Source organism: Oncorhynchus mykiss, chromosome 3, assembly GCF_057628025.1.
Source record: "Oncorhynchus mykiss isolate SJ-2025 chromosome 3, ASM5762802v1, whole genome shotgun sequence".
Classification (NCBI taxonomy): domain Eukaryota; kingdom Metazoa; phylum Chordata; class Actinopteri; order Salmoniformes; family Salmonidae; genus Oncorhynchus; species Oncorhynchus mykiss.
The window spans coordinates 63,827,130-63,847,155 of NC_143024.1; the positions used below are offsets into that span (position 1 = coordinate 63,827,130).

The 20,026-nt window shown below is 40.9% G+C and overlaps 1 protein-coding gene across 1 annotated transcript in view; it reads right to left on the reverse strand.

Moving 5' to 3' along the window:
• Window positions 1-20,026, reverse strand: part of LOC110520175 (contactin-associated protein-like 5) — a 119,712-nt gene that overhangs the window by 91,819 nt on the left and 7,867 nt on the right. Inside the window, exon 2 of the mRNA XM_021597305.3 lies at window positions 1,342-1,452. Coding sequence (XP_021452980.2) covers window positions 1,342-1,452 — 111 coding nt within the window. The remainder of the gene's footprint in view (window positions 1-1,341; window positions 1,453-20,026) is intronic.

Genomic DNA, 20,026 nt, shown 5'->3' on the forward strand with positions numbered 1-20,026 from the left:
CAGGACTGTACAGTATGAGAAGCTTGTCAAAGTGTGAGGTGAGTAGTATATTTTGTCATTATGTGTGTGTGTGTGTGTGTGTGTGTGTGTGTGTGTGTGTGTGTGTGTGTGTGTGTGTGTGTGTGTGAGAGTGAGTGAGTGAGAGAAAGAGAGAGAGAGAAAGAGACATTGCACACACACACACACACACACAGTGTGTGTGTGTGCGTGTGCGTGTGCGTGTGCGCGTGCGTGTGTTAAACTACTTAAACATTGGGAGCATTAATAGCTGTATGTTGCAGTGACTTTTGTGTTGTTTATAGTGAAAATGCTATTAAAACATTCTGATGTAGCCTAAAAAATCTGACAATCAAAGCAAAGTATACATGCTACTCAATGAACTGTTTTTTTCTATAGGGACAAATTTGAGCAAATTCAACAACAAAAAATGAACTAATGCCATTAACTTGATTCATTTATGTTAATCGTTTGAGTAGTCCTAATTGTAATGTATGTTATGTTCCTTAAAGATGTGTTTAAGCCCCACAGCTACTCAGCTATCAAGAAGAAGAAACAGGTCAGCTCAGGCAGAGATTCATTACTCAGCTGCTGTGGGCTGGGACACAACACCATGGGAGCAGATGAGCTCTGAATATCAAACCAGAGTCTCAGTCACAGAGGAAGCATCGTTTACGGAGCCCCCCCCCCCCCCCCCCCAGAGAGAAGGATCATTCAGGTTCTTACAGACTCACACAGGGAGGTTGGCTGTGGCTAAAAATAACCTGGGGTACAGTCAGTGTTTGATGGACAGGGTGTGAAAAATATATGTGTATATACAGTATGTTTCCCTGGAAGGCCTCTGTTTGTTATATATATATATATATATATATATAAGTACTGTATGTTAAAGGCCAAACAGCATTTTTTAAGTCAGGCAACTCCAACAACTCTGTTGTTACCACATTGACAACTTTCTAGACTGAGGAGTATGGAGTGCCTGGGACAATTAGGTTGGCCTTTGGAGTTCATCAATACTTTGACAAGTTCTCATTTACGTGAGTGAAAGCCATTGATGTATAGTGATCAAATGCAGATGGCGGACTCTAAAGGAAACAGCTGGCAATTAACTGCTCACAACCATATAATTAAATGACAAGCAATTGTTGTTTACAATCCATCGATCAAATCAATTACAGCTATATACAGAACATTTGTGTTTATTATGCTACATGTGGAAATGAAATGTTACAGCAACATGCTCTGCACAGGATGTCCATGGGAAGTTGACTCTGCGTCAAGAGGTTATTACTGATGGATAGGTACTTATACACAGCGTTGAGCGTGGCCTTAATCTTTACTCACCATCTCTTCTGTTGAGCTTGGAGAAGTGTGGAACGTTGCTGGTGGAGGACTGCGAGGAACTCTGAAATGAGGCCTGGGGCAGATTTGATCCCAAAGGGCCATCACAGTTATCTAAAGAGATCAAAACCAGAGCAATCAGGTGAGCGCGATAATACAGTAAGTAGCCTTGATACAATTCTGAGAACTGTAGCAAATATGCTTTCAACATACATTTTGTAACATTGAATGATCCTGTTTCCTGTGATCTCCTTGAGCATGTCTTATACTGTCTCTAGTGAATGATTGATAACATTCAAGTGAGGTTCACTGCCCCCAATGTATGACAAATGACAGTGTATTGTATATGCAGACAAATGTGACAACCAACTCATTAAGTTCTGATTGCATTAGACACAAAAGATGGGGAAAGACAAACGGTTCTGAGAAGGGTTATTATGCCTAGTGCTTCATTTCAAAGTCATGCACAGGCTGATGAAATATGAGTTCTGGTAACCTTTTCTCTTCGTTTAACCAAGCTCTGCTGTTCTATGTTGACTGGGAGATGTAACTAATTACATGCATCATAATCAGTCAAATATTTGCCATGTGATGGAGCACTACAGTGGAAGTTAATTTACCCACGAGACAAGAATCATGGGAAATAACAGTATTCTCATTAGAAATGATCAGTCAGTCATATGTGTCATATATCATTGATTCGTATTGGATAATACATGACTTCCAACATGTTGAAGCTAGCTCCCTTCACCTAGGACTGTGCACCATTTTGTTCAGGTTTGTCTTTAGAGGATTTGGATGCTTTGAGGTTTGGTTATGCAGAAAGTAACAGAGCCCCTTCAAATGACCGACACCATACCGCCTAGAAAGTGTTTGACGCGATTTGTCCTGGTTCAAAGGGGATACAAGTCTCTTTAATCTCTCATTGTAGGGACAGAGTCATTTTCGGTTCAGAGGAAATCAACAAGCAATCGCCTCCTTGTTCACATAAAAGACCACAAGCGCTTTTTCTTCTTTTGTCTGCTTGCTGCTTGCCCTTCCTCCAGCAATTGACACATTAATTTATCTGTTTAGAATAATGTCAAGAAAACCCAAGAGACAATCCATTATTGTTCTTGTTTTCAATTGTGGCTTCTATTGAAGCATCTGCTCTGAATTTGATTGTGTCGCTGCAGGGCTTTTATCTCGCATACCGAGCAAATATCACTCCGTTCTCTCTTCTCACATTCTTCTTTTCCCTCCATTCTTATCTCTATCTCTCAGACTTTCTCTCTTTCCTTGAGGCCAATTAGTATTCCGAGGTTTCATTACATCACTGATTCAGTAGTACCTCATTGACCTGCTGAGACCCACTGCTTTCTATTGCACCTTATTGGCCTTCACCATGGGTACGCCGAGAGCGGTTTGTTTACAGACGAGTGAATGCCAGCATGCGATTCAGCTCCACAGAGAAGCGTGGTATACAGTATATCTATAATACATCATCTCCTTTTCATAGTACTGTATTCTCTCTGGCTCTCTTTTCTTGTTTCCACTCCCTCTTCTATTTCCTAGTTTTTTTTCCCTTTCTTACTCCTCTTCTTTCCTCTCTGCACACTTGCCTGCCCCCAGCTCTACTGTCTATCTCTCTTTCTCATTAGAGCATATTTCCTCTCATCTCCTCTCCTCTGTGATTGCTGGGGACAGCTTTTTTCCTCGTCATCTTGATAAGACTTTGCCCTCAGACTGCAGTCTGCGACCTGTCACTGACCCCCTCCCTCCCTCCCTCCCTCCCTCCCTCCCTCCCTCCCTCCCTCCCTCCCTCCCTCCCTCCCTCCCTCCCTCCCTCGTTGTCAGCCAAGCCCTCTCTACCATATCCCATGCCATGAGGCATCTGGAGGTGAGCTGAGCAGGGGGGCTCACCCTGGCCTTACCCCCATATGCATGATTACTGATTTATTTGACATGTAATAGCATGGGACAGGGAGTACTCTGAGCAAAACCCAATGTTCGTCCCAGGTGACCATTCATGGGATCGGCTATAGCTGTGCTAGCAGTATGGTTAAACACAGAGGAAGAGCCCCTAACCATGTCTGATACACTCCATAGAGGCCAACAGTTTAAGCTGCCAAGCAGTAGCTAAGCTGATTATTCAGCTAATTAACCTTTTCACAGGTCTGCTCAATGAGCCCCACATCAAAAATGATGGCTCCAGATTTTATTAATTGATTTCCAACATCATCATGAGAGAGAAAAAGAGGCGAGGGTGACAGCAGGAAGAAACACATGATGGAAGCATGGAGAAAGGGTGCAGGGTGGCGAGGGGCCCGGGAGTGTGTGGAGGCCCTCTTGTTATCTCTCAGTGTGCTGCATTTCCACTAAACATCAGAGCTAAGATACTTCAGAGACTGATAGGGTTTTAATCCCAAAAGTAGGCTTGACATTCAGTTATAAAACAACAAGAAGAAATGCTGGAAGATGTGGTTGTGGAGTTCTAAGCTGTGAGGCTGTAGTGGCCAGAGAATTATATGATACCCAATGGTAATCTCTCAATGAGGGCTCTAAGTACCAATGAGGGCTCTAAGTACCTAAAGAAATGGAGAGCAAGGAGGCTCAAATCTGCTCAGAGACATATCCCCAAGCCTCACCCTCCACGATTTGGAGAGAAAAACATTCAGAACTTCACACCGACCACACATATTTTGTGGTGTTACTTTCTGTGCTAAAATACAAAAAAAAATAAAAGATGTGAGAATGAGGTAGGTGTCCCTCGCCTTCTCTGTCTTTCTCTCTTTCCAATTCTCTTTGTTGAAAGACCTCAAGCAGTTTGCCTACCATGTCCTCACACACTCTTATTAAAAAGGGTTCCAAAAGGATTCTTCGGCTGTCCCCATAGGAATTTTTTCTTGAGCATATGGTTAAGGGGCCGGAACATAATAAAATGATATATTTGTAGACTGCAAATTGACCACAAGAAGCCTAAATGGATATAATATTTGACTAAAACATAATAATTTCAAACCTTGGTCATATTTGGGAGCATTGATAAGCATAGGGTGCCGTCTTTCGGATGGGACGTTAAAACGTCCTAACTCTCTGTGGTCATTCAAAATCCCACTTATTGTAAGAGTAGGGATGTTCACCCCGGTGTCATGGCTAAATTCCCAACCTGGCCACATTCCATCATGGCCACCTAATCATCCTCCTCATTCCTAATTGGCATATATCACTGCTCATCTCATCAACTGACAGCTGATGTGTGGTGAGAGTTCTTGCACAAAAATGATTGATGTGCATCACTGAGGTGGATGAGGTGAGTTTCCTCCTACTATGTAAAACACTTTGAGCACCCCAGTTGGTAGAAAAATGTTATATGATTCCAATCAATTATTATTAATTACTATTATTTGTATACAATCACATATGTCTCTCTATTATACGTGGGAATATTTGGGAACAGATTTCCAAAATGAAAATCACTTGGAGCTGATTTCCTGGTCTTTTTACAGTCTTTTATTTCCAACAATGAAAATTCAACAACAACAAACATATATTTGTTTTATTATTAGTTTTTGCCCAGAAAACTCAGAAAACCACCAGCGGGCCAAATTCGGCACCCTTTGAAGAACCCCTTTTTGGTTCCAGATCAAATCATTTTTGGTTCTATGTAGAACCCTCTGTGGAAAGGGTTCCACATGGAACCCAAAAGGGTTCTACCTGGAACAAAAAAGGGTTCTTCAAAGGGTTCTCCTATTGGGATAGCCGATGAACCCTTTTAGGTTCCAGATAGTGCCTTTTTTCTAAGAGTGCACCGTCCTTGGTGGCGGTCACATCTGCAATAAGTCTTAAGGTTGGCGTCAACAGTATTGGACTACACAGTCTTTGAAAGTAAGGAGGGCCTTGAGTGCAATTCAATAAACTCCTCTTATCGATCTGCATATTGCACTGTTGTAATATCTTGTTTATATAAGCACTTTCTCTCTCTCTCTCACGCTCTCTCTCGTGCACTGTGATAATAAAAGTGAGTAATTGTTTCCACTTCCGAGATGTCAGGTTTAGTCATGCAAAGTAATTAAAACAGGACCACCTGCTTTGTGTTTGGCATATGCCAAACTGCATTACATTGATCAGCTTTTTAATTTATGCATTACCTCCCATACATTGTCAAAAACACGTTTTCAACTAAATCAATTCTCACAATATTGTACCTAACATGCAAATTATTTGGATGTCTATTCCATTTAAATGAACAATGTAAACAACTCTTGAAACTGGTATATTATACTGTTGGGTCCAGGGCAACAGTTGCTCGTCCATCGTGTTGTTGCACGGTATGCCAAAACGTAGATACTTTTTCTATACAAAAAAACATTTGGCACAAAACTTTTTGTTATGTTCGGTACTTCTGTCAAATGTGTCTCACGTGACTGAGAGGATCAAGTCTGTCTATCAGCGCAGCCCCTTTACAGTGCGAAGAGCAAAGTGCATAGTCCACTTACTCATTAATTGCTAGAGCTGTCTGTCGGGGCTGCATTGGTTGATCCCCACTCATGATGCACAAAGGTTAACACACTTAAATACTGCAACATGGCATGCATAAATAATACTGGTAATACTGGTAGCTTCCAGCTTTACTTGTAGGCTACATTTCCTTGCTAGCTTACACCTGAAGCAACATCAATTCAATACCCTAGTACATGTTTGTAATAATATGCAAACCATAGCACAAAATATGCTGATTTCAAAGCTAATTGTCACCAAAAACGTTATTAATTCACTTCGTCTCCGTTGCCACCAAAAAATAATTTACTTCTTTGTCTCCCCCTGAATGACATTCCTTTCTTAAACGCACACTTTTATAAAAGAAAATACTGCTTCTTCTATGCAATGTTGTTGATTAGTACAATAAAATAATACAGTTCCACAAGCTTCCCATAATAAGTTGGGTGAAATTTGTCCCATTCCTCCTGACAGAGCTGGTGTAACTGAGTCAGGTTTGTAGAACTCCTTGCTCGTACACGCTTTTTCAGTCCTGCCCACATATTTTCTATGGGATTGAGGTCAGGGCTTTGTGATGGCCACTCCGATACCTGGACTTTGTTGTCCTTAAGCCATTTTTCCACAACTTTGAAAGTATGCTTGGGTTCATTGTCCATTTGGAAGACCCATTTGCAACCAAGCTTTAACTTCCTGACTGATGTCTTGAGATGTTGCTTCTATATATGCACATAATTTACCTTCCCTCATGATGCCATCTATTTTGTGAAGTGCACCAGTCCCTCCTGCAGCAAAACACCCCCACAACATGATGCTGCCACCCCCGTACTTCACGGTTGGGAAGGTGTTCTTCAGCTTGTAAGCCTCCCCCTTTTTCCTCCAAACATAACAAAAGTAATTTTGGCCTAACAGTTCTATTTTTGTTTCACCAAACCAGAGGACATTTATCCAAAACGTACGATCTTTGTCCCCATGTGCAGTTGCAAACCGTAGTCTGGATTTTTTATGGCGGTTTTGGAGCAGTGGCTTCTCACTTGCTGAGCGGCCTTTCAGGTTATGTCGATATACGACTTGTTTTTCTGTGGATATAGATACTTTTGTACCTGTTTCCTCCAGCATCTTCACAAGGTCTTTTGCTGTTGTTCTGGGGTTGATTTGCACTTCACACTAAAGTACGATCATCTCTAGGACACAGAACGCATCTCCTTCCTGAGCGGTATGACAGCTGCGTGGTCCCATGATGTTTATACTTGCATACTATTGTTTGTACAAATGAACGTGGCACCTTCAGGCGTTTGGAAATTGCTCCCAAGGATGAACCAGACTTGTGGAGGTCTACATTTTTTTTCTGAGGTCTTGGCTGATCTCTTTTGATTTTCCCATGATGTCAAGCAAAGAGGAACTGAGTATGAAGGTAAGCCTTGAAATACATCCACAGGTACACCTCCAATTGACTCAAATTATGTCAATTAGCCTATCAGAAGCTTCTAAGGTCTTGACATCTTTTCTGGAATCTCCCAAGCTGTTTGAAGGCACAGTCAACTTAGTGTATGTAAACTTCTGACCCAATGGAATTGTGATACAGTGACTTATTATCATGCCCTGACCTTAGAGAGCTTTTTATGTCTCTATTTTGGTTTGGTCAGGGTGTGATTTGGGTGGGCATTCTATGTTCATTTTTCTATGTTTTGTATTTCTTTGTTTTGGCCGGGTATGGTTCTCAATCAGGGACAGCTGTCTATCGTTGTCTCTGATTGGGAACCATACTTAGGTAGCCTTTATCCCACCTGTGTTTTGTGGGTAGTTGTTTACTGTTTAGTGTTCTGCACCTGACAGGACTGTTTAGTTCTCACTTTATTTTTTTTCTAGTGTTCAGTTTTCAAAAAAAATCATGAACAGTTACCACGCTGCGCTTTGTTCCGATCCTTCTTCATCAGACGGCTGTTACACTTATAAGTGAAATAATCTGTCTGTAAACAATTGTTGGAAAAATGACTTGTGTCATGCACAAAGTAGATGTCTTAACTGACTTGCCAAAACGATGGTTTGTTAACAAGAAATGTGTGGAGTGGTTGAAAAACTAGTTTTAATGACTATAACCTAAGTGTATGTAAACTTCCGACATTAACTGTATGTTTTGCTAGCAGTTGCCAATAAAACAAGTCCTAAATGGAAGGGGTTGTTTGTCATCTGCAGCCCCATGAAATCAGCTAAAACCAACTCAATAACACGATGCATGCACGCACTATTGAATAATATGCATTCACCTGTATTGTGAATAGACCTAGGCTATATCTTCAGTTACCCAGATTAACAATAGAGATTTACCTTTCAACTAAAAGTTTACCATTATGTTGTTTTGTAGTCCCATTTAAAGTTAGATTGTTAAAAACAAAGTCAAATTGATTGTATGATTGTCTTATTGAGTTCTTCATGCATACAAAAATAAAAGATGCCCAGCGATTGAACAGAGCAGTAGCTGAGTTTATGTCTGGAGCAAGTGCCATTCTGTAACTTTGGCTTAAATGCCTCATTTTCTGTTGTTGTGGTATTTTTTTTGAATCGAGTATTGTGATGGTATCATGTATCGTGATACTAACCCTGGTAGTGGTATCGAAGTCAAAATTCGGGAATCGTGACAACACTAGTCTATCGTCACTTGTGTGGGATCCATTAGAAATGCCTGGGCTGCAAAAGAGGATATACAACCATATTCTCAACCGTGACCTTCAATGCTGTGCAGTCCACAAATGTGACTGCAGCCATGTCTATCCAATGTAATATTGTACAGTACTTCAAGGGAGCATAAACACACATCCTGTAGATGGGTTAGCTGACAACGTCACAAAAGTGATGTAGGCACTTCCATGGAGCAGAGGTCACCGTGTTGTTGTGATTGCTAGCAAGAATGGCAAGAAACTGCCATGTGGAGAATCGTAAGTGGCTCATTTCATCTTGTACTTGATACCATGTCTTATTTTGAGGTGTTTTGACTGATTTCATGTCAATGTCCCAAATATGCCAAACATTTGCAGTCTAGCTAAGCAACAACTGTAATGTTGTATTTGAGAGACAACAAGTGCTCATTGTGCAGATGCAGTCACATTTTCAATAAACATTGGAGTTGAAAGATAGCTCACATGTTGTCAACAATCTAAGCCAACCCTGTCAGTTTTGCCCCCACAGTTGTGCACGGGTCAGTTTTGTTGCTAAACAACCAACCTGTCTATACAACATAAAATTGGGTTTCTAGAGCAATATTAACAGAGGTCAAGGTCATTTCCATGGCAACAGCCTTTAGGGCATAAATGTCCCAAATATCTGTTGTGCACCTCTCCTCTACACCTTGACAGGTCATGTATAGGATATTTGAGGATTGGATTGGCATGTGAATATTGTACGGTAGTCATCAAAAACATTCCACAACTTGGAATATAACCGTTAGTTATAAAACACCATCCATGTCAGTGTGTGAGACTGCCTGTGGACCCTAAAGACTTGGGGCAAGCTGCACAGCATGGCTTTGCAGGCTCTGACACACTGTGGATCATCAGCTATCTTTAAAATGAGGCCTAATCTGGTACTGGCAACCAGGCACTTCTCTCTCAAGGTCTCAGACCCTTGTGAACAAAGGTTGTGGGGAGGGAGAAAACAAACAGGGATTCAGTGACACATTGCTTTTTCAGAAGAAACAACTAAACTGCTTCAGAATTCTTACAGTATTCTTTAGAATCTTTCTTCTGAGTTGTGTAATACTCCATACCTTGGTAACTTTCAGTTCTCTGTCTTAGCATATTACTATTGTATCATAGATGAAAGGCAGATGTAGCTAGTGACGTTAACTACTGCAGGGTTTGACGTTTCTTGACCTTTCTGGGGAATTTGCATGTAATTGCAAACACATTTCCACTAAGCTTTCAGCAGCTCACAGCGGCAGCTACCTCTGCATCTACGACTCTCACAGGAGCCAATGGCCTTGAGAGGGAAAAAATAAAATGATGGAAGGAATAGAATATCAATATTTACTCAAGGGAATTCTTAGTCAACCCGGCCCACTGCTGATGCAGGTCATGAAACCCATTTTCATTTTAATATAGTCAAATGTTTCCTTTCACACATTAGTTTCTATAGCAAAGCTCCACAAAATATCCCCAGATGGTTACATTTGCAACAATTACTTTTCTGATAAATAACATCTCCTGGACCCTTAGGTGGCTTTGATATCATTGCCAAAAAGCATCGTTATATCTTCCTGTCTGCACAGATTTAAGACAAAGGAAAACAAATGCTGCTGCTACCACACAGTCCAACCAAGGCGCATGACTTGGAGATACAAAGACATTTTAAATAATAAATCAATCATCTTTTGCTGAACTTCCACTGTCCTTCAGGAGTAGCTGAATATCTCCAGCATGTATTTAAAGAAAAAAAAAACAGAAATATGCGACTGAATACAAATGTTCTAGTACACGGCAACCAGGTAACGTTACAGTAGTTTGTGGATTCATGGATATTTTTTTTTATTTTTTTATTTTACCTTTATTTAACCAGGCAAGTCAGTTAAGAACAAATTCTTATTTTCAATGACGGCCTGGGAACAGTGGGTTAACTGCCTGTTCAGGGGCAGAACGACAGATTTGTACCTTGTCAGCTCGGGGGTTTGAACTCGCAACCTTCCAGTTACTAGTCCAACGCTCTAACCACTAGGCTACCCTGCCACCCCAACAACATCTAACCTTTTAAATCAATGAGTGGTTATATGAAATCAAACTATTTTCTACACCCATTAAATCCTGAGATTGATTTTCTCCGCTGGTTCTACAAATCACCCACCGGCTTTGATTAGCCTATTACCTGCTTTCTGAGGCCTGAAAATCATCTAGAGATTAACACCTGAAGCAGGGCCTGATTAAAAGTGCTCATTAAAACTGAAATAAAACTCCTATTATCATGGCCGATTAGATAACGACAATATCGGCCAAAGATAAACCTGATAACATGACATTCATTGTACCATTCAGTCAGATTGTGGCGTGCACGTTAACTGAATCATAAATCCAAATTGAGTTGAGTTATAGACGGAACCGGTGAGATCCTGCACGAACACTTGTAGTGTTCCCCTAATCCATCAGTGTGAGATTAGATCACTTCCACCAGGCAGAAGGACATTAAGAGTCCAGTGATCTGAACGTGTCGGACACATCTCCACTGATCCAGCCCTGCCTGCCAGGCCCCAATAAGAGCAGTGAGTGGGGTGGAGCTCATTCACTTAGCTAGCTACTGCACCACAACTCTCCTTTGTTGTTTCCACTGAGCAGTGTGGCTTCTGGAGCATCACTGTGTGGCTGCTAAAGAGGATCCCAGCACATAAAAATAACTGGCAACAGCTTGATTACAATGATCACTGTACTCTCTTCATCAGTGACTCATTCATTGATTTCTCTCTTGTTTTGGATGCTGTCTCCATGTTGGAGCTCTCCTCCTGGAAACACCTGCATGGGCTAGTGACCACTCATCTATTAGACAACAATGCCATGTTAAAAAACAGACAGCATTAAGTCTGTTTGCATGCTTTGGCCCACTGGATCTCATCTGACCTGATTTGGCGGCACTCAGATCACTCGCCAGCAGATGCCTCTGATGCTGAGTGGATCAAGCCATTTTTTAAGACCCAGATACAGTCGGGCAGTGAGATATCTGCCAATGTACATTACGCACATCACTACAGCAAGTGCCAACGTGCTCTGAAGGGATTTTGATGTTGACGCTCTCCTCTTTATTCTGTGGTATGCTGCAGGCTACCGTGCATGTTGGCTGTTTGCTTTCTCTCCCTGCCTATCGCACTCTCTGCCCCTCCATCTCCCTCTGCTCCTCTCTGAGCTGAGATGCATGCCACAGCTCTGCAGGGTTTACATCTTCACATCAACATCATGTAAGAGGATCAAGGTTTAGTGATTTAGGATCAGGAGTACATCATATTTTACTTTAAATAGATAAGTACTTGTTTTTCTCACCGGTCAAGTTCCAAGTAAACAACCTGATTTGGGACGGCACATACAGTTCATCTACAGTATAGACGCATGTTCCGTCACATTACCTCATTTACATCTTTGGTAACACTACCTTTATTATTAAACGACTGAAATAAGGTACAGTTTCTATTGCACTTCCACAACAAAAACAGCTGTTTATAACATGTTGTTAGAATAATTACATTTTGACTACACAGGTATTATAGTAACTTAACAAGTCACTTGTGCAGTGTCAACAATACAATCGCCGTCATCACTACAGCACAACATGTGTCCAAGCACATGGTTAAACTCTATATCCCGCCCCTGTGGCTTAAGTCGTTAGGCAGGACGAGAAGAGAGCCCCAACTGCAGCAGTGACTCAGCTCAAACGGTCGGTGGTCGCATAATTACATTTCCCTGCAGTCAGCACATTGAGGCTGATGGAGGAAGGCTGGAGCATTGTACTGTAATAGAAGGTTTTAGGCAGCAGCGTTGGACTGGGCAGGACTGGGATGTGCTATTCTCGTCTGCCTGTTAGACCTGAACAAAAGGGCTGGTATTAATTCACATCCAAAATGACCACCCCTTCTCTGGATAAAGGCTAATGAAGGGATTCGCCTGTTGGATGATTTTAGTCAGAAAGAGATTTGTTGCGTTGACACCATACTAAAAGCAAACAGATGAAATGGGTTGATACCTGAAGGGGAATTTGATGGATTATTTAGGAATTACCAACTTCAGATGTAAACTGTCTACTTCTCCACCTGAGATGTGAGCTTACAGAAGGTGCATACTCAAATCAAGTGCTTCTTCTGTCTGAATCCATGACAAGTTCTGACGCAGTCAAACAAATCCCTGAAGACATAATCCCAAATCCAGTCTGTTTGCGTGGAGAGGACTGTCTGAAGTATAGTATACATATTCCTGAGGGCACGACATGGTTTCATATGAACTCACCAGTAATGAACCAAACACAGACTGAAGGGCATAGAGGCTGCTGGTAGTTTGTGAGCTGAATACTAAATATATATATACAGTCAGCAACAACTACAGTACGTGAATCATTGAGATACACAAGCATAACATTACAAACACCTTCCTTATATTGAGTTGTACCCCCATTTGCCCTCAGAACTGCTTCAATTCGTCGGAGCATGGACTCTACAAGGTGTCGAAAGCGTTCCACAGGGATGCTGGCCCATGCTTCCCACAGTTGTGTCAAGTTGGCTGGATGTCCTTTGGGTGGTAGACCGTTCTTGATATACACGGAAAACTGTTGAGCGTGAAAAACCCAACAGCGCTGCAGTTCTTGACACACTCAAACCGGTCTGCCTGGCACATACTACCATACCCAATTCAAAGGCACTTAAATATTTTGTCTTGCCCATTCACCCTCTGAATGGTGCCGATTACATGGGCGTCAATTAAGGCAGCCCCCCGCACCTCTCTGATTTATAGGGGTTGGATTAAATGCAGAAGGCACATTTCGGTTGAATGCATTCAGTTGTGCAACTGACTAGGTATCCCCCTTTCCCTTTCTCACATACACAATCCACGTCTCAATTGTCTCAAGGCTTAAACATCCTGTCTCCTCCCATTCATCTACACTGATTGAAGTGGATTTAAGAAGTGACATCAACAAGGGATCATAACTTTCACCTGGATTCACCTGGTGAGTCTATGTCATGGAATGAGTTCCTAATGTTTTGTGCACAGTGTATCTTCTGCAGTTGAATCCTCAATCCACTCCCTAACAATATGTATTTATAACCATGTTACATAAGATTGCTAACATGGAGAGAAACTAGTTGTGTTTTTATCACTAGAGCTCTCAAAATCATGTTCCAGCCCCAGCATATTGGTTCCATTGGGATATTTCAGGTGGTATAAAATGTACATACTGAGACATTAGAAAAGGGACACAGTCTCATATATACAGATGACTAACAATGATATGCCAACTAAACTGGGTTTAATACTAGTAGGCCTAAATTCAACCAGGAGAAAGGTACTAAGTACTTTTAGAGGCTGAAATAAATATTGTTTACGATCTATTTTTTAACCAGTGTTGCCAATTTTTGCCTTTGGCTCCAACTTCTTTGTCTGTCCTGATGACGGCTTTGATCTCCTCCTGATATCATGGGCCCATTTGTCTGTTTGACAGTGCTTATCAACAGATCTCTCAACTCTCTTTGCTCATTAGCAAGCTTCTCAGACACCAAACAAACATTGCCCTAAAATGAAACCAGACTAATTTACGGTAACAAATTGCCCTATTTTCACAAGATAGCTAAGGTACTTTCTCTAGTTAGTCAGATGTTCAAACTGTTATTTCTTTCTTCCACAGACTATATGCCAACATTTTCTTGGGTTTTGATACTAAATGTTAACATCAGTTCACCCAAACTCAGACCTGCCTCAGATATCCATGAGGAGTTGACAGGATGGGAGAACGAATATCACAAAATATCACACAGGTTATATTTTTACCATTCAATTTAGCAAACCTTCTCAACCATAGCCAATGATTCCAGGGTGGTAATTCCAATCATATTTGACACTCCAGGTGATCCTGCCTCACCTCCACTGAATAGCCCCAGTGCTGGGAAAAAATATGGATCCTAGTTGGTCCCAAGTGACCCCACACATTATCCCCCACTGGAAGTCAGCAACCAGGGGTTATTGGCTGATTAGCCCCACTGAATACTAGACTGAAGGAGAGGGACTCCCATTCAAATAGAATCATGTAGCCCGGCAGCCCCAGATGGTGGGTCTGACACGACAGCACTCTTTTTCCTGTAAAAATGTCTGCCAGCACACTCACATTTAAATACACTGGAATAATATCACATATATTGGAATACATGGTGCTAATATCGTGTGGCGACCCCAACATCTAAATAGGTATACTGTAAACCATGTATAGAATGTACACTATATGAAGCTGTGAAAGCCCACAGAAAATACAGTGTTTCTATGTCAAATGGTTTTGTTACATTTCAGACTTCTGTGAGGTACACTACCGTTCAAAGGTTAGGGGTCACTTAGAAATGTCCTTGTTTTTGAAAGAAAAGCACATTTTTTTGTCCATTAAAATAACATCAAATTGATCAGAAATACAGTGTAGACATTGTTAGTGTTGTAAATGACAATTGTAGCTGGAAACTGCAGATTTATTTTATGGGATATCTACATAGGCGTACAGAGGCCCATTATCAGCAACCATCAATCCTGTGTTCCAATGGCACATTGTGTTAGCTAATCCAAGTTTATCATTTTAAAAGGCTAATTCATCATTAGAAAACCCTTTTCAATTATGTTAGCACAGCTGAAAACTCTTGTCCTGGTTAAAGAAGCAACAAAACTGGCCTTCGTTAGACTAGTTAAGTGTCTCTAGCATCAGCATTTGTGGGTTCGATTGCAGGCTCAAAATGGCCAGAAACAAAGAACGTTCTTCTGAAACTCATCAGTCTATTCATGTTCTGAGAAATTAAGGCTATTCCATGTGAGAAATTGCCAAGAAACTGAAGATCTCGTACATCTCCTTTCACAGAACAACACAAACTGTCTCTAACCAGAATAGAAAGAGGAATGAGAGCAAGTACATTATAGTATAGAACTGAGCAAGTACATTATAGTGTCTAGTTTGAGAACAGATGCCTCACAAGTCCTCAACTGGCAGCTTCATTAAATAGTACGTGCAAAACACCAGTCTCAACATCAACAGTGAAGAGGCGACTCCGGGATGCTGGCCTGCTAGGCAGAGTTGCAAAGAAAAAGCCATATCTCAGACTGGCCAATGAAAAGAAAAGATTAAGATGGGCAAAAGAACACAGACACTGGACAGAGGATCTCCCGGAGTCGCCTCTTCACTGTTGACGTTGAGAACATGGGGGGCTTAAGTTACAGTGGAGGGCACTGTGTGTATTTATACGGTGAAAAGTGTACTTTACAGTAGGCTTGAGCGATATACCGTATACTGGGTTATTTCGAAATACCGACAGTAAGATTTTCAATACTGTAAAAGAAAATGTAGCATTTATAAAGCAGTGGCATAGCACGCAACCCCATAGCAACATTCAAATCCCTCCTGGATCAAGATCCCTGTTGCCTAAATAGTTTTCTGGGTACATTTTTTTTTTTTTTATATCATAATAAATATTTTTTTTTTAAATAGGTCCCCTTTTGTGCACTTCCGGTAATACCGTATACCCCAGTATGGTACAGAAACGGTATGATGGTATGAAAATCTGAATACCGCCCAACCCTACTTTATGGTACTTGATTAAGTCTCCCGAATTAAAGATCAAAGGATACAGAAGGAGCATCTGGGACCGCCTGGCCAGTTGGGATTACACCACCGCGGCAGTGTCATCTTGACTGCGAAACTGTCCCCAAATATGTTCAAACAAAAATGGATTAATGGATCAAATAAAAACTCTTACTATTTTGGGGATTTACAAAGTCTAAAAACAGATTTGTAGGAATTTTTACTTTGTGGTTAGTTACTGTATGCCATGAATTAATTAAGATTTTAAAGGAAATGAATAGACTAATATTTACAGATAATGTATAGGACTCAATAGATGGAGAGTGGTGTTCCATCAGTGTAGGAGTGATTCGATTGTAAATACAAAGACCTCCACTGGCACCACATTTGTCAAATAGATAGTGTGTGTATGTTTGTGTCTGCACAAGTGTGTCTGCACAGTGTGTGTGAGTGTGAGCACACCCAGAAGTGGTGTAACTGAGACCCCATTATAGCTAAATTGAACTGTAATTCTGTAGTATTAATTAATTTGGGCACCCTCAAAAAGAGAGAAACGTATCTCATGCGTGGTGATTGCAGTCAATGCATGCAAATTGCTCAAGTTGATGCAAGTGGATAATTTATTTTCAGGCTGCCATAATTTGTAGCGATTCATCATTTCACGTTATCACATGAAACACCAGCTTAATGAGAAAACACAACCGTGGGGTGAGATGCCCTCAGCTGACCAGAGCTGTCCTACAGCGTCATCTTCCACACACTGGAAGATGAAAAAAGCTTGTCATATATGGGTACTAATTTAACTGGAAACAGCTCATCTCCCCAACTCACTCTCTGTGTATTACTCACACTCACAATGTGAAGACACGGCTATTTAATAAAAAGGAAACTAGTTTTGACAAAACTATACTAATTACAAACTAGCTCATAGCAATGAACATGTAAATGCTCTTTTGTGAGTGCGGGTCGTTAGGTTACAGACACATTTAGTTTAGTCTTAACACTTCATCAAGTGTGATAAATCAGAACAGAACAGCAATAACAGTCTGCCCTGCAGACCTATTGAAAAGAAAGCACAATTTACTTGAAGTGTCATCTGACACAACATAAAACCATAATCCAAAGCCTAGGGTAATACAAAGCGGACCAGGCACTAGCAAAAAACATATCAAAGAAAAGAGAACTCTAATTTGATCGTGAGCTCTGTGAGAGGAAGAAAAAGATTTTCTCTCTGCCTCTCTTTGCTTTGGTACTCAATTCGCCCGGAACAGCTGCAATAAGTCAAACTCAAGAAAAAGAATAGCCACGTTCTCATTAATACAAAAAGCGATGAATTCGAACAGTGGGGGCTGAACCGTTCAAACAGAATAAGTCTGGTAGAGGAAGACATGAACTCTAGTCAGTGAGAATGAGGCAGTTACGGCTGTGGGTTTATCCAGAACAGTTGTGTTTGTAATGGATTTAGATAGAAACCCCTTTAGGATAAAGCCAGCTCTATTTTCCCTGTGCCAACTGTATCACTGTCCTGTTCTTTGTGTCTTGCCAACACAAACATTTTAATGCCCCCCGAGGCATATCATAATCTGCATTATCTGTGATCCTAGCAGAGGGCTAGCCATGGTGAGGCAGACGATCATGATCCTGATGATGATAACGGTTTATCACAATGTCTTCTTCAGCACCAGGTCAACAGCTGATTATCATTTTGGAAATATAGCACATCAGCTGATAGGGTTGTCCCCATCGTAATTAAACAACACCACAACAACATCCCTCTGCATAATTTATAGTGACATTTTGTCCTCCTCCTAACTCCCTGATCACTTAATGGATCCTCATCTATCTTGGAGATCTGGAGAAGGGGAGAAGGGGTGAGTGATGGGGCATTTTAGAGGGCAATTCAGAACACGGTAATCTCTCAAAGTTGTTTCCTTCATCTCTAGAGTGACCAATCACTCACTAATTTAAATTACCCCTATAGAAACACCTGGAATAAATTAGTATGGGGTAAAGAGAGAATTACGGCCACATACCACTCCTATTGTATTTGTCTTCCCTCGCAAGGTCATTCATACTGTAACTTCCCCCGCTGTGTGTGGTGATATGGTCTATCTACGATAAGAGGTATTCATTTACATTTTAGAGGGTTTCAAAGGTTGGAAGGCTCGCTATGTCTGACAATCTTTGTGTGTCCACATGCACACGCTTATGTGCATGGCTGTAGGTGTGTGCATGTTTAGGAGTATGTGTGCGTGTGTGCATATGTAGGTGTGTGTGTGTGTAGGTGTGTGTCTAATGTGCTCTTGTATAAATCCCTTTGACTTTGTGTGGGTTGTCAAGACCCATTTCCCCATGGTATTGACAGGATCTGGAGCAATATGCTGGAGCCAGACCCTAGGGAAGTATGTCATAAGTTATACTATCAGTATGAGTTTTTGAAATGGAAACTCCCCCCGCTGTTCCTTGCCCAAGGCAACCTTCACAACCGTACTCTCCCTCCCAGCAGGGTGACTCCATTTAAAACACCTAACATGTTTGACCTCATAATAAAATTGAGGTAAAGACTCTATTACACTAATGCTTTGGTCAAAATTCCACAATCCCCCACAGAGAGTGGGGATGTATTGGGAAATGTGAAATTAGCCACTGCTTTCACAAATATAGTGACAAATTACATTATTATACTGTTTTAACCTTTTGAGTACTCACTTACAGTATAATATCAGAATAAAATCCTCTCCTGGTTTTAACTCTTTAGCTATACTTTGTAATAGCCTACACCATTTGCAATCAGACAGTACAAGTTCTGGCATAAAGAACAAGAGGATACGAGAGGATTGTTTACTCTATTGCTAGTGTGGCGGCCCTCAACAAGATTGGCTCAATATTAATATTGGCCTAGTCAACCCAACACAGCTTATGTTGAGCCTCTATTAATCCCATTACACACAATTATAAACTTGTTTCTATCACAGCTACTGTAGGAGAGACACTTCCCTCTCTCAATTTCAATTCAATTCAGTTCAAATGGCTTTATTGACGTGGGAAACATATGTTTACAACGCCAACGCAAGTGAAATGTGAAATAAACAATCAGAAATTAACAGTAAACATTTCACCCACTAAAGTTTCAAAAGAATAAAGATATTTCAAATGTTATATTATGGCTGTCTAACAGTGTTGTTACAATCTGCAAAATAGTTGAAGTACAAAATGGAATATAAATAAACATACTGTAAATACGGGTTGTATTTACAATGGTGTTTGTTCTTCACTGGTTAACCTTTTCTTGCGGCAACAGGTCACAAATCTCTCTCTCTCTCTGCGAGGAGTGCATGAGGACATGCTCCTCTGAGAGGATGTGGCTGCCATTATCTCTGTCACCTGACACAGGGGCTACACAAACCACCCATGATGGATATCTGGCTTCTCCTTTTGTTTCTCAAAGGTAAATATGAGAACAGTCATTTGCTTGTCCTCTAGGAGAATCTAGATGTTTTATCTCTGAGCAGCTTGTCAATCCTCATCACGGAGTGAATTTGACATGAATGCAGAATGTTCATGAATGATTGTTCAGACTTGTGCTTAGATTCACCCCGTATAGACGAAGCAAAACTATAATACATGTCAATTTATGTCCATACCTGTTTTGGTCACCTTTTTTTTTACTTGACCAAACATTACACAAACTGGATGCACTGAAACATTTTGGATGGCTAAGCTAAACAATGTTTTGTTTTGATCTGCGGCATGAAATCCTTGCTAAAATACCCAACCAAATATCTAATATCAGGAAACCGGTCAGGTTTTGCACATGTTTATTACCATCTGAAATCCCACATGTGCAAGAGTGGCTATCAACATTGTTTTTATAGATTAGCCAAAAATTGTATTTGAAATGTGAGAACTGTCACGCCCTGACCTTAGT